Source organism: Engystomops pustulosus, chromosome 2 (genome assembly GCF_040894005.1).
Source record: "Engystomops pustulosus chromosome 2, aEngPut4.maternal, whole genome shotgun sequence".
Lineage (NCBI taxonomy): Eukaryota > Metazoa > Chordata > Amphibia > Anura > Leptodactylidae > Engystomops > Engystomops pustulosus.
The window spans coordinates 210,518,957-210,536,459 of record NC_092412.1 but is presented as its reverse complement, the minus strand read 5'-3'; the positions used below and the strand labels follow the sequence as shown (position 1 = coordinate 210,536,459).

Below are 17,503 nucleotides of genomic sequence, written 5' to 3'. Positions count from 1 at the left end.
TAGAAGACAGGAGGCTTTCTTTACATATCATAAAAGCAGAGCAAAACTATTAACAGATGTATATTGGTAAATTACCCAATATCCTGCCCCCACACTTACACACACATTACAAAAACATGAGGTAAACTGACCAACCCCCTTATCCTACCACACAAAGTGGTAGATTTCCCTAAACATCCAAGGCCAGTTGCTTTAACGCTTGGTGAACGGCTATCCTAGCGATGACTTTCCATCCACGATATAGTCCGTCTTGCATTATCCAAACTAAATTTAAAGCAGTTGGGTAATATTTTAGTTACCAAATAAATCTCAAAAAGAAGAAAAACTGAATTAAACACATTTCCAAAACAGAGTATCCAGGGAACAAAAAAATCATCCATAAATTCCAACAAATGACTATATATGGCAGCAAAAGATTTAAATAAATGTCTATGTATGACAAATACTGGAAACAAAAAATACACGCTCAGACTTTATCCAATAGTTTAAAATTACCTGCGTGTTACATCAGCAACACATAACCGAGTAGAAAATTGCTAAGGAAACATATTGTACAAGCAGCTTTAAATGAACAGATGCTTCATACACATAAGAAGAGATATAAAATCCGTAAGCATCGGTGCTAAACGTACAATTTAATTAGTTTATATGTTAAGATGAGCAAAGGGCTTCTGCGCTGCCGCTAATGTGACCCATCAGCAGTCATCAACCTACAACCCTCCTGTATCTAGACCTCAGTCTGACACAATCTTATTACATTGGACCAAATTAAGAAATCCTGCCTGTCATGTCTACCACCAAAAACACTTCAAGTGCAAGAACGGGTCCCTGATTTGTATTCAAGCAATGGTATGTACAAGATGAGGAAACGAAAGTCACAAATTAATAAAAAAAAACTTTAGGAAACTAAAAAGTTATTGTTAAAGCTAAACATTCCTTCCCCTATGGCTGGACTATGTCCTACCATTGCCTTCTGTATTAAAAGAAGGGATGTTATTAACCTCTTCCCGCTCAGCGTCCGATATATCGGACGCTGAGCTCAGTGACTTAGCGCTCAGCGTCCGATATATCGGACGCTGAGCTGATGCCGGTTTGGCTCAAGATCTGAGCCGAACCGGCATCGGGAAAGACGGGGTGCCGGCTGTGACTGATAGCCGGCACCCCAGTGTAACACCCGCGATCGGAGTTGTCTCCGATCGCGGGTGCCTAACCCGTTAAATGCCGCGGTCAGCGCGACCGCGGCATCTAACATGTATCTGGGGGGTCTTTCACCCACAATCGGCCCCCCCGAACCGTTTTCGGGGTGCGCCGATCATTGCTATAGTAACTCTGGGGTCCGATCTGGACCCCAGAGTTACCTGCAAGAATTGCCAGTAAGATGGCGTCTGTGACGTCATCTTACTGGCACAGTGCCAGCCTATGCAAGTGTATAGGCTGACACTGATAATACTCTGCAATACATGAGTATTGCAGAATATTATCATGAAGAAGCAATCAGAAGATTGCTTCTTCATGTCCCATGGTATAAAAGTGAAAAAGTAAAAAAAAAAATGTTATTCAATAAAAAAATAAAGTAATAAATCACTAAAAATGCCCAAAACCCCCAAAACATATAAAGAGACATATAACTAAAAAAAAAGTCTAAATCATAACACAAACCCCACATATATAGTATCACCGCGTCCGTAACAACCCGTAGAATAAAAGTAAATCATAATTGAACCCCCACGATAAACGCCATAAAAAAAAACTGCTATAAACCTTCCAAAAATTATGATTTTTAGCTATTCAATCCCACAAAAAATGCTATAAAATGCGATCAAAAAACCATGTGTACTCCGACATGATACTGGTGCAAAGTACAACATGTCCCGCAAAAAACAAGCCATCAACCAGCTCCGTAGACAAAAAAAGTAACAATGTTATGCCACTTGGAAGACGGCAATACATAAATGATAGATTTTTCCCCACATTAGGGTTTTGTTTGACAAATTTAGTAAAACGTAAGAAAATATATTCAAGTCTGGTATCCCCGTAATCGTATCAACCCATAGAATAAAGATAATATGATTATTAGTCTATACGGTGAACACCAAAAAAAAAAGAGTAAAAAATCCAGTACAGAATTGATGCTTTTCTACTCCTGCCCTCAAAAAAAGTTCCTAAATTTTCAACAATAGGTGATACCAACCCCAAAATGGTAACAATGGAAAAAGCATCTCATCCCGCAAAAAAAATGGCATCACATGGCCCCAATAACGCAAAAGCGAAAATTTTATAGCCTTCAAAAGGGGCCAATGAGGAAACTAAAATCCTGGCAGCTGCAGGGCGCTCCTTCTCTTCTGCGTCTCGCTGTGCCCCCATAAAACAAGTCACGGACACATGTGGGGGGTCTTTGTACTCAGGAGAAATTGCAGAACAAATTGTATGGTGGGTTTTCTCTTTTTATATTTTGGAAATGTGTAAATTTTAGGGCTAAATGAACGTATAAGGGAACAATTTGACCATTCTAAATTTCACCTCCATTTTGATTCAATTACTATGAAGATCTCAAGGGGTTAACAATCTTCGTAAAAGCGGTTTCTGATAGCTTGAGGGGTGCAGATTTGAAAATGGGTAGATTATATAGGGGGTTTTGATGCTAAATATGTAAAATTTCATTCAAAACTGTATTTATCCCCAAAATAGTCAATTCTGAAAATCCGGAAAAGCGATATTCTTTTTGTAAGCCGCGTGACATCAAAATAAATTATCCAGACATATCAAAAATATGAAAATGTAAAGTAGACAAATGGGAAATGTTATTCAGCAACTTATTTAGGTGGTAAATCTATCTGCATGGAAACGCAATGATTTTGAATTTCGAAAATGGCAAATTTTTCAAAAAATTTATCATATTTTCTTTTTTTTTGTAAATAAACGCAAAACTTATCAGCCAAAATTTACCACTAAAATGAAGTACAACATGTGGGGAAAAAACAATCTCAGAATCGTTTTGATAAGTAACAGTGTTCAAAAGTTATAACCATATAAAGCTACGCAGGTCAGAATCCAAAAAATCGGGCTGAGCCTTAACCTGCAAAATGGCTGCGTCCTTAAGGGGTTAATTATTATTTAATGTAATTATATGTCATAATATATACATTGCCATCTACAATTTGGCTACCTTACAATATCTTATGTACCATACTGTAGAAAAACGGAAGGAGCAATAAGGCATAGATTTTGAATGAAGGAATTGACCAAAGTTTTTACATACAGTAACAGCCCCACTTACTAGATATTACTGGGCAAAGTCATATCCATGTCCATTGTACACCAGCTAATGATTATTTGTACAGCATATTCTCTTATTCCACTTAATACAGGTTAAAAGGACATGCTGGGTGGACATGCAGGATTCACAGTTTAAAGGAAATCTACCACAAGGATGAAAGACTGTATGCAAATGAGCCTGATGGTTCCAGTTTCTCATTTGCATACAGTCCTTCATTCTGGCTGTAGATACTTGTGGGTATTCCCACTAAAAGACATGTTTCTTCTATGTACTCAGAATAACAAAATAATACATTCTCTAATTCACACAAATACAGCATTTCACAGATATAATTCCAGCCTGTCTCTATCTGACTTTAGGGTTGTGCAGCCATCTTGGATTTCTGCATGAGGCCCCTTTCACACTTACGTTTTCTGCGCGTGCTTTTGACGCGCAGAACTTGCATTGCACTCTGACCAATGGGTCTTTTCAGACTTGTATTTTTTTCCACACGCACGTTTTTTTTAACGCACGTTTAAATCTCGACATGCTCTACTTTTGCAAGTCACGCACGTGAAAAAAGCACCATACAAGTCTATGGAGATGCATCAAAAACGCATCGCACTCTAAGACACTTGCAAGTGCAATGCGTTTTTTAATGCAGCAATTGTCATAGAAAAGATAGAGCTCAGTCCTGAGTGCTTTCACGTGCAGAAAACGCGCGGGAAAAACGCATTGAAATTGTATTGAAATTGCATTGAAAACGCGCGTGAAAAACTGAGACACTGAACAAACTCTGACTGAAAACTGATTGAACTCTGATGCAAAATGTGCGTTTTTCACTGACCAAACCCTGATCGCACCCTGATCAAAATCTGACGTGATCTGCAACGCAAGTGTGGAAAGGGCCTGATAGCCGTGCTTTCTGAGATTTCTGTGTCTTTCTGCTTTGAACCTGTAACCAAGCCCCCTGCTCACTGGTTCACTTCCTGGCAGGACATTGGGAGCAAAGAGGAGCTGCAAACTACAAGGAGATAAGTGACCTGGGGGAAGTGGGAGGGAGGCACATATCTGTGAGAAAACTGATGTAGCAGCGCTCACAGTGTAGCAGTGTAAAAGTCTGTCAGCCTCTGTGTAATAGGCATCTCATGCATCTCTCTTCTGTCTCATCTCTTTCTACATGTCAGTTTTATAGTAAAATGTCAGAAGCTAGATAAAAATGTATACACACCTGTACCCTGATAATCTAACCACATTGGCAGCTCAAAGAACTAGATGGATGCAAAGAACTGTTTGCATTTTAGGGGATTACGCGTCATGTTGGGTGTTTTGCGGATGAGCTTTGTATTGAAGCTTCCACCCAATCACTTGAATAAGACGGAGCTGCAAAAAAGCCACCTGACCAATGAATGCGGGGTCACTGGGCTAGGAAGTGTAGATGTCAATTCAAACAGATGGTAGGGGATTATATAAAAAATGCAAGTTCTCAATGATTCCTCATTAAGCTGATCATTGCCTCATATATAACAGCATAGAGACACACAGTCCCTGCAGGTAGAGGGCACCTGCACACTGTAATGCAACGCATTTGGTAGGACGCAATGCATCATGGGGCTTGTAGGAAACTGCCATCAAATGTGAATCTTCTGGAACCTCCCACCTTCTTTCATGTTAGTTTCTGTCCCTTGAGGGAAGTAAAACCTGAGTATGTGTGAAAAACGTAAATCTGTAAATTTCATCCATTTATACCTGTGTCATAACAGTCTGGACAGCCTCCCTCCTATGACTGTGCTTACAGGCCAGCTGTCAATCAATGATGGGCCACCTCTTTGACTTCAGAGATGTACATGTAAATGAACATATGATAAGTTATCCCTCTGCTCAGCTTTCCCTGCTCTATAACATGCTGCCTGCAGATTACACAACGTTGATAGGAATTGAGCATGTAAAAACTGTACATATGGAGAAGGGAGAGAAATGCAGGCAGGAGGAGGAAGAAGAAGAAATAGAGACGATCAGAGCAATTACTGTTCTTTATACTTTTCAAGAAGATAAAGAAATCATTGAAGCTGCCAGTGTAAGCAGGCAGCCAGATCGCTAAAACATGCCATTTTTCACAGCAAATAATGTATAGTAAATGCTAAAAATCATCTAGATGTTTAATAACAGCTTGCTGCAGGCGCAGCCTTTCAATGTACTGTAATGAGCACAGAAATATATTTGAGAGGCCTTATGACAGCGCCCCAGGGTGACCCGAAAATATTTAAATTTCACATCAGGATCTGTAATATCATGTCATGCAATATCAATATGGTACAGAAGACTGACACATTGCCAGGAGGCGTTCTCAGCCATCAGAAGCCTTTCCATTATAGTAAAAGGTTTAATATAAATACTACATCTCTTTGTACTTGATTAAAGGAATATTGCAGGACATTATTTGATCACATCTTCATTTTGCTCATCAATATCTGAAAGGCAGATATTAGACCTGGCACCCCACCATCAACTATATGAAGCAGTCACTGTACTCCCATTGTACTTACATTTTAATGTTACATCCATAAGTCATACAACCAATTCTAGTGAACGTGGCAGAGATGTAATACAAAGCAGAGACACTATAAACAGAATCTGCTCAATATTCTCACTAGGATTAATGGTTGCTAAGAATCTGCTCAATAGTCTAAAGTAGCCAAACTTTGGAACAATAAGATCTCTTCCTTGAAAATCCTAGAATTTGCACATATACAGCCAGTGACCGACTGACCCCCTTATTTTAGCAAAAAATTGTTTGGCTTACATCGACATAAATCCCCTTTTATCTAATATTACCTAGCATCAGAGGAGGTGTGTCATGCTCAGCCAGCCCCTCCCATCTAATACTCCCCATGCCTTATGCCACCTTACTGGTCACAGTTCATGTCATGTGACCAGAGTCACATCTAAGGTCTTTTAGCCTCTTAACAATAGCAAACTGTACCCTATGCATGTATCTGGCAACATGAATTTACATCAGCCTCCATAGACTTCAACTCCTCTCCATCCTCCATGGAGGCTGCTGTGATTTCATGTAATCATACATGGTGTACAGTTTGCTACACTGGTCACATGTCATGAATGTAACACAAGGCACCGTGTAAAAAAATGTACACAATATTCCCTATCTGTACATAGAGCTTTATATGTCTGTAGTTGAGTATTAGCAGGCGGTCCCTAAGTACAAGGAGGCAGAGCAGGGATCTGAATAGACACAGAGCTGTCAGTCATAATATTGGGTCCTGGTTCACTGGTAACTCTTCACTATTAGGGTGTATTCACGCGCAGTATTCCCGCCGTGACACCTCCACCCTCCATAGAAAACAGCGGTGCATGGCCGCACACCAGGGAAATGATAGAGCATGCCGCCATTGCAGTCTATGGGGACATATATACGCCCGCATGTACGTCCCCGCAGATGGCCGTGTGAATGAACCCTTATTCGGATGCCAGAGAGGAGTCAGAAAAGCTAAATTGAAGATGAGAAAAATGGCTGTAATTAAGGTACATCCCACTGGCAGTTAATTTTAGGTGATATGGGGAGGACTTTTAACACTTTATCAGAAGGCATGGTTAGTCATGGGGGACAAAATCTGGTGAAAGTTCTTCTTTAAGAAATGTTAATGGGATTGTCCAAGACTAGTTAATAATAATACTGGAGAACTCACGCTGTGGTCTCTTATTTCTGCCGAGTTCAGCAATAGTGCTCAGCATTGCAGCTCAACCCAATTTACTTGAATGGGACAATGCCATAAATATACATAAAAAAATAAAATAAAACTGGAAAGCCCCTTTAAGGCTGAGCTTACATCTCCGAAATCTTTTCTATAGGCGGGGGCAGATTAGTCTTATAACTCTCTAAATTGAACCAATTGATTATAATGACCTGCTCCGTGGACCAGTACATGAACCTGCCAAACTATTTTGTTAGTGAGTTTTATTTGACTCATTTTCAGCTGTATTTACTAAACATGTAGGACCAGGTTTTCCTTCCTTTTTGGAGTAAGTAACCTCAGATATAAGGAAACAGCCATTGACCAGAGGCAAAACATTTTAAATATGTCTCATTGCTGTCAGTAACTAGAAACAACGTTGCTAACCTCCTTTAGGCTGAAAACTTGTCCCAAGCACTTGTCCCAAGCGTATAAGTAATAAAACAATTTCCAATGTCCATGTTCCAATTTCTAATGTCACTGGCTTACAGAAAGCCTGTGTTCCTAGATTTGCTTTAATCCCAGGTAAAATTCAATCATATAATTGGATCTGTACTGTACCTAAAGTATATTAAGCTAAAGAAAATCTAATAATGACACAGCAGCCACATTGCAAGTTCAGGAAGAAACATTAACATCGTAAACATAAACAATCGTAAACATCATTATTCTCCATGTTCATTACTCAAAGGCAAGTTGTCATCCTGTGCTCCATTGACTTTAATAGGACTTGCAGAACAGATGATCCTATCCCTCCCCAGGAAAAGGGTCAGTTTTGGGTATACCCTAGAACACAATATACCCGTATATTTCAGACTATAAGGCGCACAAAACATCCTTTGATTTTCTCAGAAATCAAAGGTGCGCCTTATAGTCCAGTGTGCCTTATATATGAACCGCACTTACAGACAACAGCTGCCTTGAACTGTGCACAGGTCTGCCACCTGCTGGTCATTCATCCTTACAATCAGGTGCGCCTTATAATCCGTTGCACCTTATATATGAACCTAGACATTTTAGCAGGCATTTATTGATAGTGTGCCCTATAATCCGGTGTGCCTTACAGTCCGAAAAATACGGCACTTCTTAATGGCCAATGGTGTCCATATGGTTTTCTGTTGCTAGTTCTGAAGACTACAGCACTGATGTATCTTCAATGACGACCCTACACGCTGATAAACATTATAGTCAGTAATCTATTGCCGTGTAGCTATTAACGATCCAGAATTGTCTATCAAACACAGTGAAGATTTTCAGTCCATTCCATGTAATATTTGCACTGTACATTTATTGTAGATGCCGTTATAATCAGTGTGGCCGTTACCGTGGTGACTGGTCGTATTAAGGACTTGTTTACACATCGATATCTGACGACTGTATTACGCTACTTTTTTTTCCCCAGAAAATGCGATCAAATTCCAACCGAAGCATCAAGGAAAACCCTGAGATTCTTCTTCCTCTAAATGCAGGAATCTTTACTGATTCTGGTAAAGAAAGTTGAAAAAGCCAATACTAAAGACACAGGGGGCCATTTATCAAGTGAATTGCGCAAACATTTTGCCAGGTTTTGTGCACTTTTTAATGGTTTCTATCAAGGGAGTAACTAGGAGAGCAAGGCCCCCATAGACTTCCAAATGGGGCCCCCTACCCACTTAAAAATATAGATATTACACTCATATATACACATTTGTATACAAATATACATACACATACAGTTCTTCACTAATATACACACATTTATACACTCACACATATAGCATATACACACATACAGTGCCATATACAGATGCACAGCATATATTCACACATACAGTATATACACACACCATATACACACACATTCATCACATATATGTTATATACATATTATGCTGAACAACATGTACAGCATAATATGTATATAATGTTGCACATCCTCCATTCCTCCATGTCGGGTTGGTTGATTGGGCCCTTTACACTGGTGGCCCTATAGCAGCTGCTATGGCTGTTGTCACTGTAGTTAGGCCCCTGGTTTCTATGGTGTGTGCCTTATTGAATCAATTTTTGCAGCGGTTTCACTGGCGTCGTCATTATTACTGTCTATATACCGTATATACTTGAGTATAAGCCGACCCAAGTATAAGCCGAGACCCCTAATTTTACCACAGAAAACTGGGAAAACATATTGACTTGAGTATAAGCCGAGGGTGTAGTATACAGCCAGCCAGCCCCCTTGCAGCATACAGCCTGCCCCCTTGCAGCATACAGCCTGCCCCCTTGCAGCATACAGCCTGCCCCCTTGCAGCATACAGCCTGCCCCCTTGCAGCATACAGCCTGCCCCCTTGCAGCATACAGCCTGCCCCCTTGCAGCATACAGCCTGCCCCCTTGCAGCATACAGCCTGCCCCCATGCAGCATACAGCCTGCCCCCATGCAGCATACAGCCTGCCCCCATGCAGCATACAGCCTGCCCCCATGCAGCATACAGCCTGCCCCCATGCAGCATACAGCCTGCCCCCATGCAGCATACAGCCTGCCCCCATGCAGCATACAGCCTGCCCCCATGTAGCATACAGCCTGCCCCCATGTAGCATACAGCCTGCCCCCATGTAGCATACAGCCTGCCCCCATGTAGCATACAGCCTGCCCCCTTGCAGTATACAGCCTGTGTAGCATACAGATAAAAAAATTAACTTAATACTCACCCTTCATTGTCCCTGATGTTCGTCGCGGCTTCCGATCCCCATCGCGGCTCCTTCACTCTTCTATCTTCTCTGGCCGGGAGATCGCGCCGGCCGACGCACACTGTGATACGACGCTGTCGCCGCGGATGACGTCATCAGCGGCGACAGCACTGCATCATAGTGTGCGACGGCCGGCAGATCGCATGGACGCGACTCTGCCAGCTAGAGAAGACAGAGGACAGAAGAGGAGACATGGGGAGCCGCGACGAACATCGGGGACACCAGAGGCTGAGTATTAATTTTTTTGTTTTTTATCATTGACTCGTGTCAGCCGGGGCGAGGTTTTTCAGCACATTTTTTCTGCTGAAAAACTCGGCTTATACACAAGTATATACGGTACTATGTTTGCTTAGGCCAGTGATGGCAAACCTTTTAGGCACTGAGTGCCAAAACTACAAGCAAAAGCCAATTTAAAGTAATTCACAGGTTTCAAACATGTTGGCGCCCTGAGGACACCAATACAAGAGAAAGGAGAAATTTGGATTGTTATTGTAGTTTCCCTCTAAAGTCCTCTTAACAGGATGAATCATGGGTCCGGAGAAGAGGCTACAATGATAATCAAGCTCTGTCCACACCTCCTTGATTCAGGTCTTGAGTCCTGAATGTTGACCTTTGTGCTGGGCGATTGGCTGGGTGCCCAAAGAGAGGGCTCCGAGTGCCGCCTCTGCCACCACTGGCTTAGGCAATTACCAGAGGTCAGGAAAAAATGAAACAAGAGTAACTGTTTAAGATGAAGTCCCAAATAATAAGTGCCCCCTCCATACAGACTTATTGTGGGACATTTATCAGGACTTCTAGGCCAGTTTTTTTGTGTACATGCCCTGTAATAATCGCAATTACTTGCATCAGTATAGCATTCGCTATCACCTGTGAACATTCAAGTCTTTGTGTTAGTGGCCAGGACCTTCATAATATGCCAATGCTGTGTATAATAGATTCCCCCAATCATTCAACGACTGTTATTTGCAAGATCTGCTGCAAAAAATTACCAATAAAATGCAAATATGGGTTAAAAAAAGGAAGACAAAATTAGAGGTAGTGGCTCTGAAAGGTCACTAACTTTTATAAACCAATAGTACAAGCAAATATAAGCCACTTCTCAGGCTCCTCCGTCTCTTTACGCTCAATTTTGTGTCTTGCAAAACGGACTGCAGCATTCATGAAAATGGGCGTGGCTTCCCGGAAAGCGGCATGGCATTTAGGAAATAGTCTGCGTGCCTAAAATGATAGGTCTAAAATAGGAACCAACAGTCTTATACAGCACAAGAATTTATCATTACAGTGATGGAGAAATATGCAAATAAGTTTTCCAGAATGGAATAAGGCAACTCCCTTAGCATCAAGCATGACTTACAAGAAGCCCAATGACATGATGCAGGATTAAAACCAAACCAGTATACCTATTCCAAAAGGAACAGACTCCCAACTGAAGACGGCGCTGTTTCAACCTGGTTGGGTCTCCCCAGTACATCGTAGGGAACTGGTTTGGCTGAGTGAGAGGCTTCCAACTAGGGCTCTGACCCTTATTACAGTGATGAATCTGGCAAAGCAAAAGACTTGTGTTTTTTAGCTAGAGACTGGTAGAACCTAAGACACCTTGTTAAATTCCACCCCCCCCCCCCCCTGAATGAGAGCATAGTATATCTGCAGCAGTCTGTTTCACCCCAGTGCTTTATACTTATCAATACTGATAAATCTCAGAGGTAGAAAATGTTGAGAAGTAGTGTTTTTCCATGCACCATCAATGGGAGACATCATAGCAACTAGTCTCCACTGACAAGCCTAGGGAAACAAACTGCCAAAAGTAATAAATAAAAGTTTTTAGAGGTTTTAAAATATATTTATCAGCAAAATACCATGCCAAGCAAAACAAATAGACAGGAACACAAACATTCCACTTAGTCTTCCAGTGATAAAACATGGATGCAAAGAAGGTCACACAATGGAGTTACGAACATAACGGAGGCCGTCTCTGGGTGTGCCACAAATTTTACTTTTAAGATGACATCTCAGTTGCACCTTTTTCTAGATATCACCAACATATAAAGTACCTTTGTAACATAAAATAGCATAGAGTCCTTAACATACAAGAGTTTAGGGGATTAGCCAACTACACTGGGTAGTCTTTGTTTTTTTTGTTTGTTTTTTTTTGGAGCCTCCCCAACCTTCCAGTAGAGTTGTTGAGTATGATGATATAAATAAAAAGTTTATCACTAAAAAAACCCAATTATACCCTTAAAAGGAACACCCCAGTCAATGCCAACTCATTTGGTAATACATGATGCAGGGCCTGAAGGGAGGAGCATTAATCCAATTTTCATTATGTATTTTTAGAACCTTTCTAGAACCTAGAGTCATCCTACTCTCTTCACGATCTACACAACGCATAATTCAATGAATCAGCTTTAACTGGAGAATTCATTTAACCATTCTTTTCTGACTAAAACCATTCGGTTTTTGGCTAGAAGTTTCTTGTAATACATGGATGGTCTGGTTCTGACACAATGGAATCTTTTTCCAGCTTATAGCAGAGGGACTTAACCTGGAATCTGACATCCATATTTCTTTATGGGGCATAAGCTGCTAAGGGCAGCTTATGATGCACTTGTCCTATCGGAAAGACACAAAAGGTTAGACCAACACAACTTCTCCACAACCATGACTACACAATTCTCCCAGAATATAGAAGGACATTACTTTGATTCCATCACAATCTGCATTAACAGCTTTGTGACTATTTGTGGGCCTAATGTCTCATGAGAGCTGCACTATTGATGGTTAAAGAGTAGACCTCATGACAATGATCTGATCACATTGTTTTTCCTAAATAGTCTCTAAAGTCCAAATTGCAGCGCTAAAACCTCCCAGCGTCCTCTGCCATCTTGATAACTGGAGAATAATTTTTAAAAAGTAAACCCTCGGTTTCATTTTAAAAAAACAACTAGTTCACTAGTGGGTAGGATAGTAAGATGCAAGTTGAGCAGATACCCTTACAGACGATATCACTAGTTCTATCACTAGTACTTATTTCCTAAAGGAAGAGGGATAAACTAACAAAAATTAGTCAACCAACGCTGCCGATGAATGTGCCAGGCATTCCTGGTCGCTCTGTAAATTAAGTAGCTGCAGTGACCGGATTTCATGGCCAGACCAAAGTGAAGTGGTGGGACTCAAAGCAACATATGATACAAGGAGTCCCTTTTTCCGCATAAAAGAGCAACGCCAAACTGTATTCATGATTACAATTTGGCACTGCTCTTTAGCTCAGTCCCTCTATAGGGACATTACCATATGAAAGGCTGAATGTAATGGAAAATTAATTATAACTTTAGATGCTTCACAATGGTAATATTAGATATGTAAACAATAACTAAAAAAGTAGAGGTGACAGGTCTCCTTTAAGACAGAAATAAGTCAGAAAGGTTTCTTATTAAGCCAACTTTACCACCGCTCTTTCAATGGGAAGTTGTGTTATAGTGTACATTGCCATGTTGGTCCTCCAAAGCTACAGCTGTTCTTAAAGGGGTTATTCCAAACTTCAAATGTCTCCCCTACACAGGTTTGGGGTTAACATACAGATCAATCAGGTCAGATCCTTGGGAACCCCATTGATGATTAGAATGGGGATCCAATTCCCACTAATGAAAGGAGTGACAAGTGGAGCTCTGCTTGTCAGTTCTCATGATCAACGTGGGTTCTATTGGTTGGCTCTGAAACTCTGGCTTATATATGAATCCTCAATATATGACACAGAAGGCCCAAATAACATGTTTTATTGTAAGTTCTTCAAACCAAAATTATCTACAGGATAGGGGATGAGTTTAAGATTGTTTGGGTTCCAATAGCTGGAAACATGATTGCTAGGTCCTCCTATCATTAGGAGAATTGGGGAGGGTACAAGCGAAAGGCGCTCCCTTCTATGGGGATGCACAAGTTTACCATCCAGAAACCCCACAGAAATCAAAGGAGTGCACTGGCGCTAAATTCACTTTCAGTCCCCTGTCCTCCCAATGGCCAGTTGCCTCAGCAGTCAGATGTCTCAGCTTCTATAATTTATCACAGAGAATACATTGGTGGCACTTCTTTTAATATACAGCACCTAAACAGAACCTTAATTACAAAGATACAAATACAGCCAGGATCCATTAAATGTTAGTGAGGTGGAATATGGACATTGAGGAAGTCATGATAATTAGAAATACAGGTAAGGATCTAAATTTGGATGCAAAATAGCTGCATAAGCTTCATCCATTGGACAAAATACTCTTCTAACGGCTTCCACCTCTGCCATATAGTCTGAGATCCCAGGTCTGAACTCGACCCAGGGCAACATCATATGTATGATTCTGTGTGATCTCCCACCACCAACAAGGGTTTCCTTTAGGTATTGTATTTCCAACCCATTCCTCAAAATCATAGAGTATTTATAGGATAATTGGCTTTCAAGGAAAATTGGCCCCAGTGTGTATGTAACATCATGGATTGCAGGGAACAATGTGAATGGTGACAATCTGTACTGCGCTGCAGAATGTGTTGCTGTCATAGTAGCAATAAAAATAAGATATAACAAGCTTTATGCTATGATAAAATGATCCAGGACTATAATGCATGATTTCATGTCTGTAGTTATAAAAAAAAACAGAAGAGAAAAAACACATGGATCAGGGTTTTTTTTTTAATTAAATTTTCTGATATATTTCACAACTGAGTTTTATAAATCATTGAAGTACATGGACTGTATAGCTCTGCTATGGCTAAGAAGTAAAGGATTGCAAAGAACAGCAGTACAATCTAGGTCTCATTCCATTTGCAGATTACACCTTATCATTCTACAGGACCAAGTCATATAAATATACCCCAATATCAAACCCTATTTCAGATAAATACACAAAATACCCCCTGAAGGGTTAATACACACGCCAATTGTGAAGGGTCATTAGTCAATGTCTGTTGGCAGCAGAACCCTGTACTGGATCCATCCATCCACAAGATCCCCTTATTCTCAAAGACAAGAGGTTTTCTATAACAGATTTGGCACCATTTCCATGCCCCAATTTTACATTTTGTTCTGAAAGCCTGAGATAAATCCCACCAGGATTCACAGCTCATCCAAACGTTAAAAGAGGACAAGTGGCTCTGGAAAGCAATCTTTACTCCACATCAACCTTAATTAGGCAATTAGTTGGTGTTAACCCAAGTCTTGTCTTCTACAAAGAGAAAAATATGCCATTTAATGAAATTGTTTGATGACCCATTTTGTAGCCTAAGACAAAAATTTATGGCATATAAACCTATTTTACAGGTGAATGATGGAGTTACTATTGAGTTCCTCTTAATCATAATATTTAGAACAATCTCAAAAACAATGGGGTATGTTTGAGGTGACCACCATGGTTCTAGATAACATCATATGTCTGATCATCAACATCCAGCATGAGGTCTAATACCTACACCATCTTCTGGAGAACTTTCCAATCTCACATGTGGCTGGAGCTCAGAAGAAGTCACTAGCACCTGTGTGATAGAAAGCCAGGAGAGACCACCACACTCCAAACTCTCCTCTCCCCAGTAGAAGAACCTGGTTAAACAAGTGCCAATGAGTTGGAATAGGGCACATAAATCCTACACAGCCTGAAGCAGAGACATGATAGCAGAAGAGTTAATAAAATGATATTACCTTTCATCCAATCCACCACCTGACTGGGTGACCATTTGCTCACTGGTTCCATTATTAATGCCATGCTGAACTTTGCCCACAATGATAAGAAGATGAATAAACCACAGGCTTGTTAGTCCTCCTAGCAGCACAAGAGCAGGTTTTGTAGAGGGGATCTGCTGTGGATGTCAGCAGTGCTGCTCAGTCCAGGCTTCCATAAGCAGCAGCATCAGTTGTCAGGCTGCTCCTCTCCACACCAGGCACAAGGCTGCTCCTGCCTCACACCATTCACTCCTCAGCCAGCTTCTCCCACTGATCTCACCCACCTCCCTTCATGACATCATCCCTCCACCCACAGTCACACACAGCACACATTCCTCCACCAGAAAAATCATTACTTCTACTTTGCTCTGCCTGTGAGATGCAGCAGTGTCTTCTGATAGTTTATGTCTGTGGATACATTTATACAGACATTCAGAAAGAACATCACCAAATGTAAAAATGATCACTGAATTACCCCCATCTAAGTAGATGCTGCTCAGCTTCTCTGTACATCTGCTGATCTGATACCCTGCACCCAGGCAACGGTATGTCAATGACTATGCTATGATTTTCTGACTTCTGAATAAGAAATAGAAAAAAAAATTAAGGGTGGATTCACATTGACTTTTTTTTTTCACATCAGTGATTTTTCCCCGAACCCATTTTGGCTTATGGACACATACAGATTGGTTTTCTCTTCCTGGCTTCAGTGATTTTTCACCGATGTCTTACTTAACCGTTCTTTTCAATGGGCTTCAGATTTTTTTCCCAGGTTAAACAGGTTCTAAACTGACCACTGTTCAGTGAAAAAAACTAAAGCCCTTTTTGATTTTTTTTTGTGTTTCTGTTTTTAACTCACCCCTTCCGCCTTTACATGACAAAATCTGAAAAAAAGATTTTGATAATCTTTCATAGACCTGACTAGACTCCTCTCTACTCCTGACACCTCCATCAAATCACTATTTGAAGAGTTTGCTTCAATATTTACCAAGCATTGCGCCATGCATTCTACAGAGGCAGTGTTTTGTATTGCAGCTCAAAGCCTTGTGACCCAGTATATTACATCACTGTTTGGAAAGCAGATCAGTAGTAGAATTGTGTCTCCAAACAGCTGATAGATGGAGGTACCTAGTTGCAGATCCTTGTAGGACAGGGGTCTCAAACTCAATTTACCTGGGGGCCGCTGGAGGTAGATTCTGGGTAAGGCTGGGCCGCATCAAGTTTTCCACACAAAATGCGCTTACAAAATATCATTATTCAGATTCAAATGTCATGGCGTCTCCCAGCGCAAGGAAAGCCCCATGCTGGGAGACGTGTTCTCTCTATGAACGTGTCCTGTGCACCGAGGGGTCCCAAGCTCCTACCGCACTGAGCCCAGTCAGGGACACTCCATCCCCCCCCCCCCCCCCCCCGGTACTTGCCTCCCCGTGTCCCTCCCATCGAAGAAGATGAAGTCGCCGCTCTGACCTGCACCAAGTGCGTTCAGAGCGGCGACTTCATCATCTTCAAGTACCGGAGGGAAGCGGATTAACCGGTTACGGGCCCTTTCCTGTTTTTTCATGTCCATTTTTCACTCCCCACCTTCAAAAATCTATAACTTTTTTATTTTTACACGTAAAGAGCTGTGTGATGGCTTTGGAAAAAAATTCCAAATGCAATGAAAATGCATTTGCGCCATTTTCTTGTGGGCTTGGATATTACGTCTTTCACTGAGCGCCCCAAATGACATGTCTACTTTATTCTTTGGGTCGATACGATTAAGGGGATACCAAATTTGTATAGGTTTTATAATGTTTTCATACATTTACAAAAATTAAAACCTCCTGTACAAAAATTTTTTTTTTTTGATTTTGCCAACTTCTGGCGCTAATAACTTTTTTATACTTTGGTGTACGGAGCTGTGGGTGGTGTCATTTTTTGCGAAATTTGATAATATGTTCATTGATATCACTTTTAGGACTGTATGACCTTTTGATCACTTTTTATAGATTTTTTTATATTTTTCAAAATGGTAAAAAAAGAAGCCATTTTCGACTTTGGGCGCTATTTTCCGTAACGGGGTTAAACGCATTGT

At 40.9% G+C, this 17,503-nt stretch overlaps 1 protein-coding gene across 4 annotated transcripts in view; it reads right to left on the bottom strand.

Annotated features, from left to right (window-relative positions):
- CNKSR2 (connector enhancer of kinase suppressor of Ras 2) overlaps positions 1–15,735 on the bottom strand; it is a 219,998-nt gene extending 204,263 nt beyond the window's left edge. For 3 of the 4 annotated variants that reach the window (XM_072137974.1, XM_072137976.1, XM_072137978.1), the window contains exon 1: positions 15,409–15,735. In XM_072137974.1, the coding sequence (XP_071994075.1) occupies positions 15,409–15,472 (64 nt within the window). In that variant the 5' untranslated portion in view covers positions 15,473–15,735. The remainder of the gene's footprint in view (positions 1–15,408) is intronic. The other variant, XM_072137977.1, reaches the window with a different exon arrangement.
- Positions 15,736–17,503: the final 1,768 nt, after the last annotated feature.